We start from the raw sequence: 11,040 nt of genomic DNA on the forward strand, positions 1-11,040 counted from the left end.
ACCGGCTGCAGGCGGCCGGGCACGCCGGTGGGCGGGAGGGCGGAAGGGCCAGGCCGGAGAAGATGCACCACAGCCGCCAGCAAGTGCATTTAGGCAATTTGTAATTGCAACACCGACCTCACTGCAACCTGGCACCTATTGCCATGTTGCAAGCAGCTGACTAGGGATGGTGGAAGGAAGAGAAGCACCCATGTCACCTTACTGACGTCATCCAGCAGGCTAACTGAGGACACTTGAGCAGGGTGGGGAGGGCGCAGCGAGCGATTTAGATCGGGTATATATATACAGCCAGGCTTTGCAGCATTACGTTTGATTAATATGACACCACGGCGTGCACACAGCTCTATAACCCGAAGTCAGGATTATAGAATCGAATAAAACCTGGACGAATATGTGCTTTCACAATGTGCAAGTGTGAGGTATATTATGTCTATGATAGGCTTCTAGCCCCCCCCCCTTGTGTTGACATCGAAATTATGTGTAAGTGTGTTATGTTTTATGTTCTGTGATGATTATGACCAGATACTTAATGGTGTTTCCATGATGCAGCTAATCATTTCTATTTGGCGATTCTACTACGTTTCCCATGATCCCAAGCGGGCGTACAACCCGGAAGCATGCGGAGGTAAGCAAAACTTGCACACCGTAGTCATTTAAATCACACAATTCATCCATTTTTAATTTTAAAATACATCATCTCGTAATTAGTCTTAGCACAAGATACTCATGATAACATGTCAAGTCTGTTTTTCATCAAATGCCACTGCTGTTGCCATAGTGATAGCAGCCAGCCAGCTAGCTAGCGTTAGCTAACGTTGTTGTCTTCTCAGATATAAAATATATCTAGCGTAATGTGTCTTTATTTGTGGTTCCACCTAAAAACTAGTACTTTTCATTATTAATGTATTTTTGACCCAGTCTAACATAGATGTCATACCTTCGTTTATGCCTTTTCTCCTCGTCCAGTTTGCCCCCAAAAGCCACATTAACGTTAGCCTGTTGTCCGTCAGAAGAAAACGTCGAAAATGCAGTTACACTATAAAACGGCAAATTCAGATTAGTCTCAAAAGTCAGTTAATTGGTTTGGAGAGAAACACCAAGGTTACACAGTTGTCAATCAAAATAACAACGACGTTTATTGCCACATGTATAAAATATTCCATTAAGAAGACGCGAATTAATTAATTTGAGGAAGTGTATGTGAATAAAAAGATGTTAATATCTGTTTTGGCAGTAGACTACAAAGCGAAGTACTCAGTATAATGAAGTACTCAGTATAATGAATTTATAATGGCTCAGTCAGTACATTCTTTTTAAGCTGAATTTGTCTGGTTAATTTGACGAATATCACACAAAGCACTGACAGCACTGACACCTCACTGACAAAAATACTGTTTATCGTTATCATAATCAGAGCATGTGAGGTAAAGGTATCGTACAAAGCTTCCAGTTGACGAAAAATGCCTAACACTAATTTACCAAAATTACCTGCAAGTGTTTCATCTGTCAAATTCACCCCTGGATTTAGTAGCTGTGCAGAACTTGACATAAGTGAATCATTCAGGCAAGACTTCCCAGAAGGGGTAGATATATCTCCACCTCACTGGTGTTTTCTATCAAGTTATTTTAATTGAAATTTATTTTTATTTCATTTGATTGCTTTTACTGTTTTTGTTTCCTTAGTTTGGCTATCTATTGTAAAGCAATTTGGTTCACCAAAAGGATTGTTGTAAAGGGCTGTAAAAATAAAGAACTTTTCCATAAATAAAATAAAGAAATATGTTTTGTTGTTTGTTTGTTTTTTAGTTCAGAAAAAAAATACCTATTTCTTGTTGGTGTAAAAGTTATAATTCTGAGTTCAAGTTCAATAAAAAAACTTTTAAGAGTTTATTATGACTGTTCTTTTCTTAGTTGAGACATGGTTGTCTCTCTTCTGAATATCGTGTATTCCCCTGATTTCTCTGTCAGAGTCAGCCGGCAGCCCTGTGAGGACGGTCCGCTGCTGGAGGAGCAGGAGACGGAGGGACAGCGGCAGCTACACAGCCTCCTCCTCCAGCAGCTCCACACTGACGTCGACATCGAGCGGTGAGAAAGACGTTTGTCCTTTGGCCACATCGGCCAGTGTTACATGGGTAGTTTTGTTGTCATGTCTTTCAGATGTGTAGCCAAGAGACGGTGCTTTGCCCCGGCGGCACTCTATAAGCCTTTCGGGGAGCAAGCAGCGGGAGTTAGGAGTCTGTCCCAGTTCCAGGCCCTGCAGGATGGGGAGCAGGAGCTGGCTAGTCTGCGAGAGCTGGGCCTCACCGACGCAGAGATCCAGTTGTGGCAGAGCAGAGATGAACCAGAGCAGGTGAAATCAGCTGGAGGCTAAGAGGTGATTTAGACCCTGTGAATACCTGGTATTAGCATCCTTCCTGTCCTGAGTGAGCTGATCATCAGTGGTCACCTCTAAGCACGTCAGTTCACTCATTAAATACATCTCAAGGGACCACTTGTTATTGATCTCACCTCTCAGCTCTCTGGTACAAACTATACTTTTCTTGCATTGACAAGAATGTAAATTCAATATTCCTTCATGCTGGCGAGTTCCTTCATATTGAACTACTGATCTTCTGGTTGAGTTGCCTAATTCAGACCTCCCACACACACAGTGCCATGGGGTGTGTGCAGCCCCTGGGGTGAAGCAGCAGCGCCTTCAGGTGATTAGAGACAAGATTGAAGCCCGGGCCGAGCTTCTGTTGCGCCCACAGCGCTTCGCCACCAGCCAGCCACTCTCACGCCGGGAGATGGAGATCGAACGGGCGCTGTTCCAGGGAAGTGATCGTCTGGGATTCCTCTCCGCTCTCTACCATCGTGGTACGCAGCTTGTGACAAACTGTACTTGTGTAAACAGACGCCTTCATGGGACTTAAATAAGTAAATCATATCAGAGGATTATTTGACATTCTTAAACAACAGCACAAAGAAGAGAAATAAATATTGATTATAATGAAAACCAAAAACTCCAAAACTTGTAATTTACATATAAATCTATATATTAAGTTATGTTTCACCATTTGAATTGATTTACTGTAAAAAAAAAAAACTGTTGATGATATTCTAATTTACTGAGATGCACCTGTCTCTAAGTTTGAAGCATTGTGTTATTCCAGATGAAGATAAGCAGCATGGCCAGCAGGGGGCGTCATCCTCTGATCCAATGGACTCACTTTACAGAGACTTTCTCAGCCAGGAGAAACAAGAGCCTACTCCTCTATCAGACTCACTGGGAGAAGCTGCTGGAGCGTCCCACCGTTGTACACACAGTGCTGCATCTGTCCAATCACAAAGCTCCCAGAGGGACGACGCCGACTCAGCGACAGGATCGGACTGTCAGTCAGAGCCGGAGTGTCGCTCAGCAGCTCAGCAGGAGTCACGTTCAGAAACGTCACAGCGTCCAGATCGGACACAACCACAGTTAACTACCCCAGCAAAGATCGACCTCAGCCAGCCAATCGGCAGCCTGTGTGCGGTGACGGCTCATGCAGGGGAACCTCTGACCGTCAGAGGGGAGGTTCACACCGTTTCCGATGAAGAAATCCTCAGCAATCGTGAATCTGAGGAAGGAATCCGGAGCATTCCGAGGTTCCGAAGCTACCAGCCGGGAAAACCCTCCAAGGTACCAACGTAGTGGAGTAGTGATGGTTACTGTGGAAACCGGTCATTCCTGATGGTTCATCAACAAATGAAAACGTTATATTCTATTTCTGTCAGTGTAAACTCTGCGCACTGCTCCTTTAAACACAAACCGATGACTAATATAAAGTGAAAGATCTAGATTACTTCACCTGCCCGCCGCCTCCAGACACCTCGGAGGAGACGAGACATTAACAGAAGCTCCTTGGGATGTTTGTGTTGGTCGTCTCACTGCAGGTTTTGTGCGTCAAGAATCTGAGTGCCCAGGCGTCAGTGGCCCAGCTGGTGGCGCTGTTCTCCAGGTTTGAAGAGGATAACGGGCCCCCAGTTGTTTACCGCCTCCTGACTGGACGGATGAAAGGTCAGGCCTTCATCACACTGCCAGGTGAGAAGCTCGTGCGCACGTTTCATCAAACACAGCTGCTCAGCTGCTCCATGTGTGATCACGTGCATTCATTCTCCTTCCTGGCAGATGCTGAAACGGCGCACAAAGCTTTACACTTGGTCCATGGATACCGGTTGCTCGGGAAACCATTGGTGGTTGAGTTTGGCCGTGAGCGAAAGGAAGAGGAGAAACGGAAAGAAGAGACGGAATAAGTATTCCTGACACCACACTGATCCTCCAGAACTTTTAATAACTCCCCAAGATTGTACATATCAAGTTTAAAATTATTTACATTGGTTTTATAATAAATGACATGAAGTCTAAACAGGAAGTGTCAATATGTCGACCTTTATTGTCCCACGTGTGGGAAATATGGATTGGGGTGCTGCAAAGTGATTACTTAAGTGGCAAAATACAAATACGTTCATTAGAACGTTAGAATTTCTGACAGGTTAAGGTGGATATTCTTTTCTATGATGATGCTCTTTCCTCCATCTACACAAAAACAAGAAAAAAGGCATTTACTGTGTCTTAAATAACCCTAATTTGTGTGTTTTGCCCCAGTGTGTGCTGTGTCGTAGAGATACTCCAACTAAATGTGTGTGTTTGCTCAGTATCCGGAGGTAAAATCAACTTCGTCATCGGTTGCTGCAGCTGTTGTTTAGCTTTCAGACACAGGAGGGAGACATTTAGAAGCCTCAGAACCAAAGAAGGAGTTGACACAGTTCGAAAAAGCACATAATCCTCATTACATCACAGGTTATTTTATTTTTCATCCTCACACAAAGTTCACTGATGTGATGCTGTTTTTGTTGCTTTCTACTGACGCAAACTCAAGGCTCGCCGATGTTTATATCCATCCTGTGTTTCTGGTGTTCCTATTCCTACATTGCCCAGAAGAAAAATTGACCACATATCATGTGTAAACCCCTGTTCCATCGGTCTCTAATTCACTATGAAGTGACACAGTTTGCATTTGCATTTTCATTACTTCCTTTAATAGATTCTTTTACCCTTTTCTGGCCTATTGAGATGTCACTGTAAAATTCACATAATGTTTCTTCAAAGCTTTGTATTTGCACTATGGGGTTGAAAATAGAAGTTATTATTAGAAGTAACTAAAAGTAGAGGCGAGTAGTAATAACAGTAATATTATTGGATTATTTAATTTCCACTGTATTTACATGAGGAGGATTTAAATAATATATGTTGTGGTCTAACCATCCTCCTTTGACTCAAACTAAAAGAGATTATTTATTGACAGAAGCTTTGTTGGTTCAGTCTTGTTTGTTTCCAGTTTCTGTTTGCTCCCAGTTCAGGGTTGTGAACTGTTTCTCATTCAGTACTGTTTTAAAAAAAAAAAAAAAACAACACACACACCGGTGGAACGTCACGGCTGAAACCAACCGTGTTTGTAGGTCAGTGGATAAAAAGGTCTTTATGTCGCAGATCCGTCTGCACTTTAAGTGAAAATTCTTGACAATCAAAGTTCATCTGTCGGCTGATATGTGATAATGGCCGTATGATTGAGTGTACTGCTAACAGACAGATCAAATATTGAGTCACATTCACTGACAGTTATGAGAGTTTTATTCTATGTATTTTCAGAGTAATAATAATTAAAGCAGAATTTCTTAAGAGGCAGCAATCAAAAATCAAATATTTTTTTTAAGCATACAAAGACAATCACTCCTAAATCTTTCTGCTACAATGGTGTTGAGTGTTCAGGAGAATATTTGAAGTGGGATTTGGTTAGTTTTTGGAAGGATGCATGATTGCGTGACAGTGCTGAGTCTGCTTCTGGTTGTTTTCCAATGGTAGTGAATGATAACGTCTTTAACCGGGGTCGTTTCGAACAAGTCCAACACTTGTGAGAGTCTTCAGGCTTCGGAGAGAACGATTTGATTGTAACTTTTGGTGATTGTGGAATGACACAGTGAGTTACAGATCTGTGCACGTCCACCCTTGTTCCGTCATTTGCACGTTTTTGGTTTTTTTTTTCAGACTCTGAAATTTTCAGTCGGCGTTATCTGCAACTGTAAGGTGTGACATCACTGCTAGTCAGTAGGATAGTCGATGGTCCCAGCATGCAATCTGATCACTGCAGACACATAAAAAAGCGGAATGGTAGATATTTAAGGGTCTTAGAAAAATACTTCCTATCATTCAAGTACTCTTAAAATATGTCTCCGGGGATCATCACGCATTGGTTTTATGTGTTGCAGCAACTGTGTTTGCGTACATGTAATTGCACCAATCGCTGCATATGAGGGATAATGGAGTGACAGAGGCATCAGACGTATCCTGTGATGTCATATCCTGCTGCTGTGGGCTTCTTGGCTCCGTGGACTCCATGCGCACTGGACTGCGAGCTTCCGCTGGCGCTGCGGACCAGCCTGTGCCCCCTGCTGCTGGGCATCTGCAGGGTGGGGTTGCGGTAGGTCTGTGAGGTGGCCCGCACACCCTTTCCTAGCGTGCCACCTCCAACCGGATAGGGATAGCCTCCGCCGCGCCGCCTCCCACGCCCGCCATCCTGCTCCTCGCAGCATGACACGCTCAGCAGCCCACCTCCCAGCATGGAGACGAGTGCCGAGGCCAGACCAACGTACAGACACTCCCCGAGCTCGAACTTTAGGCTGGACGGTACGCTGGGTTGGTAGAAGGTCTGGACCACCTCGTGTGTGGTCCATGCCACGGGGATGAGCGCCAGGAGGCCCGCGGTGAGAAACAGGCATCCGCTAGCGCCCGCCAAACGAGTCTTAACCGCCCCCGAGCCCTCCAGGCAGAAGGTGCACTGCATCCCCAAAGACGCGATGACGATGGCGAGAATGGACAACACCAAGGAGATGACCATGAGGGCTCGAGATGCCTGCAGGTCAGCCGGCAGCGCCAGCATGGAGTTGTAAGTCTCGCACTGGAAGGCGCCGGTGCTCTGGTAGACGCACTCCATCCACAGGCCTCTCATGTTGGCCACCTGCCGTCACGATGTTGGAGCCAATGTGGGCGGAAATCTGCCAGTAGCGGAGCACTGTGGTCACCAGCGTTCCCAGCATCCCCAGCAGGCCCAGGAAGAAGCCCATGAGCTCCAGAGCTGCTGACGCCATGGCGGCGATGAACCGGTGGAGCCAACCCGAGCGAAGAGAGCTTCTCCGAAAGAGGTCAGTGAATATCTCTCTGCAGAAGGTGGGTGGACGTTGGTCACGTTAGAGCTTCTGTGCAGCTTCAACTCATGATACAACAACACAATGTGTCTGAGGTTTTTTTCTGGGGGTCTCTGGGCAGAGGTCATTTATCATTTTGAAGCTTCTTCTTCCTTAGTGTTCCTTTAACACTAACGTAACGCTGCTGATTCATTTGTGTTCGCATACGTTGGAGTACCGAAATCGCAGAAACAGTTCCTGAAAGCTGCAAAGTTCCACTCAGTTGCTGGCGTGAAGAAGGAGCTAGGGGAGGCAGAAAACACTTAGTTGCTGTCATTACGGTAATGACTGGCCGGCGTCCAGCTACGAGCGAACGGGATTACCTGAATGACAGCGACATGGCTGTTCCTAACTCAGCAGGTAGGGGAACTGAGTGCAACTTCTCTGGTGCAAATAGTCACGTAATTGCAGTACTCCATCGTACGCTAGCATAAAAGTATCTCTGAGATACCTTTGGTGTTCAAGAGTTAAGGAAGAAGAAGCCAGTTTGAGATGAGCAGTTAGTTTGAAGTACGGTACTCCAAAGTAGGCCAGCGCGATTGCAGCGCCGGAGATACCGTCGGTCAAAGTAGCAGCTCAGCTCCCCTGTGCACCACATAAATCTCCTTATGATTGAACAGTTCTTCTGCCTTACTGTTAGACACACTCTTCGGTATGCACCTCGCTAGTTAGTGTCTGTGTGGTACTTTCATGCATTACCTGAGACTGCACCAGGTTCTGGATGCTGCAGGTCAGGTCGCTAAGGATGAAAAAAACGTCAGTTGAAAGAAGTTTGTCTTCGTCTCGCTGCTTCAATCTCTGACCGTCACCTCACACTTTGATTCAGTCGCTGGTACTTCTGCAATTAATGTCCCCTCTGGCTGCAGCGGACCATCCAGCCTGGGAGTTCTTTGTCATCTGCTTCAGTTTGATGAAGGTAAAAAAAACAAAAAAAAAAAACGTCCTTTTACTTCAACGGATCCACTTCAGAGACAGATAACGTGGGACGCTCTGGTCCCTGTTGCTGCACATTGTCTCTCTGTCTTCATCAGATGCTCTTTGTTCGAGTGTGATCCCTCCAGCCTGTCACCTCCTGTCATGTACACACACCTCTGACAGTGACACACACATGTGTGTTTCCAGGGAGGTTAATCATTCTCTCATCGGTCATTTCTCCAAAAAACAGACCTTTGGTACCTCCTCAATGAAACACAGAGGAGGCAGCAGAGGCAGAGCAGAGCTCGATGGTGGAGCGAGGTCTCATTCTGGCCACTGCAGGAGGACAAATACTTCAGGATGGGTTTTCTGCACAGTTGAGAAAAAGATACGACGGCAGCGCATTACTTTTATGAAAAGAGAGGAGCTCAAACGATTTATTCTTTCATGTGACGCCATGTCGGGAACCAGCTTTAGAATATTTTTGTATTTCTCACTAAAATGAACAATCAAACAATCTCCCCTCAGGGAGGAAAGAGAGAATGAGGATATAATTTTAATTCAATCTAGTTTTTATTTATGACTTCCTCAGTAGGTTTCAATGAGATGTGTGAAGAAAAAAAGCAGATGAGACGCTTCTTTTATTCAGACGCCTCTTCAATTATCTTCTTTTTCTCTAACTGCTTCATTCACTCAAAAAACTACACACAAACAACATGGTTTTTACATTCCGTCTCTGCCGATATATCACAATAATCACAATATGTACACATATATACACACAAAAAAGAGTGATCTTCCATGCGCCTCATCTCATATCATACAGTTAATTTATTCTGTGATTTTACAGCTTCATTCCAAACCCATGCAGGCTGCAGTCAGTTTGAATAATTAAAGCCTTTTACACTGATTTAATATAATGAATGAAATAACTGAATAAAACAAACACATTTTAGCTCTGGCTGCTCTGTGGGATTTCTTTCAGCTCGCAGGCCAGCAGATTATGAGGAGTTGTCTTTAAATCAGGCGAATTATATCCTACAAAAGCATAAAATATCAAATGAGACACTGAATTTGGGTTTGGCCAAAATTAGCTCTGAAAAGCTTGAAAGATAAGTTTTGCACTTGAAAAATTCCCTTTCTTTTTTTTTTTTTTTACATGTCCCAATTTCATGACAGTTTAAGACATTTTTGGAGCTAATTAATAAAACAGTTTGGAGGGAACGTAAATAACCCTGGAAGGCTCATTTGATCCGGCGTCAAGTGTCAGATTGATGCAGTAATGAGTAGAAATGATACGTACCACGTCGGCATCACGGACACGTCAGATAAGGTGTCGGCCATAGTTGACACATGCTGTCAGAGTTCACTGTTGGTCCAGTCCTCAAGACTTTCTATTCCCTCCTGCCGGCCCTCACATGGCAGCGGCATCATAATGGGATTAGCGTGTAATCCAGTCACTTCCCCTCAGAAGCAGCTGAGAGGGCAATGTCCACACATTCAGAAACACTGGGCCCATTATTGTGACCCACAGAGGGACATTATCTGACCTCTGCATATTAAACAGGCAGCTCAGGCTTTGTCGTATTGATGTGACCGCAGTAAAGGAGGGAACGGTCATAGGATATAATGAACGATCCAAGGATAGACGCCATAAATATGCGTGTGTGGACATGAATACCCTCAGGAAATGATCTTGTATTGTAACAGGGGAGGTTTGCTCCCATCCTGCCTCAAGCAGCCTGCAAGTGAGGCTTTACCTGGCTTAGGTGGCTTTGACTGAGCCACAGAGGAGGGACTGGGAGGGTCCCCATTAAGGGCCCAAATTCTGGTCTTACAGACAGTATGAGGGGTCCTCAGTGAGGGGAAAAAAAAGAGCACAAAGTCATCAAAAGTGAGAATGTATTAGTGACGTGGGTTATTAGGCATGATTAGGCATCACTTTTAACCACGTCCCAACTTCACAAACCGCTTCCTGAATGTTGAGCTTTAACTCTATGTTCTCACATATTTTTATCTTTATGGATCACTTCCAGGCATTAAAGCCTGTTCCTCTGTCTGTAATGACCCAGTCCACTGAAAAAGCTTGGTACCATCAAGCTCATATTTATTTGTTGTACACAGTTAAACATCTGTATAGAGCTTTGCAGACCCCCGTGTGGTCAACAGGAGGGAACTGCAGCAGGGTGCACTCTGTTTTGGCATGACATCAGAGTAAAACTTCGGATAACTTAGGTTTTACTGCCTGTTCAAAACATTCTCAAGTTAAGATATTTTTTTTGAAAAAATGTTTCAATAATTACAAATTGTACAAAATGTAGCCCATTTTGTCAGCCATTTTTATATGGATTCTATGCTGCTTGTCCAGAAGGTTTCTCCACATCCTTTTGTCAGAACTTTATTTTGAAAGACTCAGTAGTTGCATGAAGAGGTGAGCCCGCACGAGAGGCCGACAACAGCGTCGACATGTCTCACCTCATGTCAAACATGGTGTTAAATGTAAAAAGTCCCAGTCCGGCTGTCAAACCGGACCCACCCAGAACCAGCAAGCCCGACCAATCCCAGCGGTTCTACACGGGACCAGTGGGCCCAATCCGTGCGCTTTAGATCCAGCCCGGAAACCAGGGTTTCTCCCAGCAGCATCACCCCCCCGACGAACTCACCTCCTGTTTTTCGCCTAAGTAACATTTAGTCGTTGAACGGTATGAGCCACTCCTGAGTTCGGCATTTATGTCGTGTTTATTTGTTCATACACAAAAAGGGGCCGTGTAAAAAAGTCCCACAGAGAAACAACGAACACAAAAAAAAAACCGACCTCTATACAGATCATATTTAATTGTGAAGGGGTACCGGGGACTAAACATG

The 11,040-nt window shown here is 44.7% G+C and overlaps 2 protein-coding genes across 2 annotated transcripts; one reads left to right on the forward strand and one right to left on the reverse strand.

The window, feature by feature from the left end:
- The first annotated feature begins 617 nt into the window (after positions 1 to 617).
- Positions 618 to 4,272, forward strand: RBM41 (RNA binding motif protein 41). The gene is made up of 7 exons (XM_078624055.1): positions 618 to 625; positions 1,969 to 2,085; positions 2,158 to 2,350; positions 2,652 to 2,856; positions 3,153 to 3,658; positions 3,913 to 4,060; positions 4,148 to 4,272. Exons 1-7 carry the CDS (start codon positions 618 to 620, stop codon positions 4,270 to 4,272), a joined length of 1,302 nt encoding a protein of 433 aa, XP_078480181.1.
- Positions 4,273 to 6,353: 2,081 nt separating this feature from the next.
- LOC144741535 (claudin-14-like) lies at positions 6,354 to 7,164 on the reverse strand. Its single transcript, XM_078624054.1, is given in 2 exon segments — positions 6,354 to 7,034; positions 7,036 to 7,164. Coding segments are annotated over 2 exon segments (810 nt in total).
- Between the last annotated feature and the right edge of the window lie 3,876 nt (positions 7,165 to 11,040).

The sequence above is a fragment of the Lampetra planeri genome, unplaced genomic scaffold (assembly GCF_965212315.1).
Source record: "Lampetra planeri unplaced genomic scaffold, kcLamPlan1.2.h2 scaffold_589, whole genome shotgun sequence".
In the NCBI taxonomy this organism is placed as follows: Eukaryota; Metazoa; Chordata; class Hyperoartia; order Petromyzontiformes; family Petromyzontidae; genus Lampetra; species Lampetra planeri.

What these genes read in the sequence shown, in the direction of transcription:
- RBM41 (XM_078624055.1), top strand. An exon ending in ACTGACGTCGACATCGAGCG is followed by an intron (nt 2,086 to 2,157) that starts GTGAGAAAGACG and finishes CATGTCTTTCAG; the next exon opens with ATGTGTAGCCAAGAGACGGT. An exon ending in CTCCGCTCTCTACCATCGTG is followed by an intron (nt 2,857 to 3,152) that starts GTACGCAGCTTG and finishes GTGTTATTCCAG; the next exon opens with ATGAAGATAAGCAGCATGGC.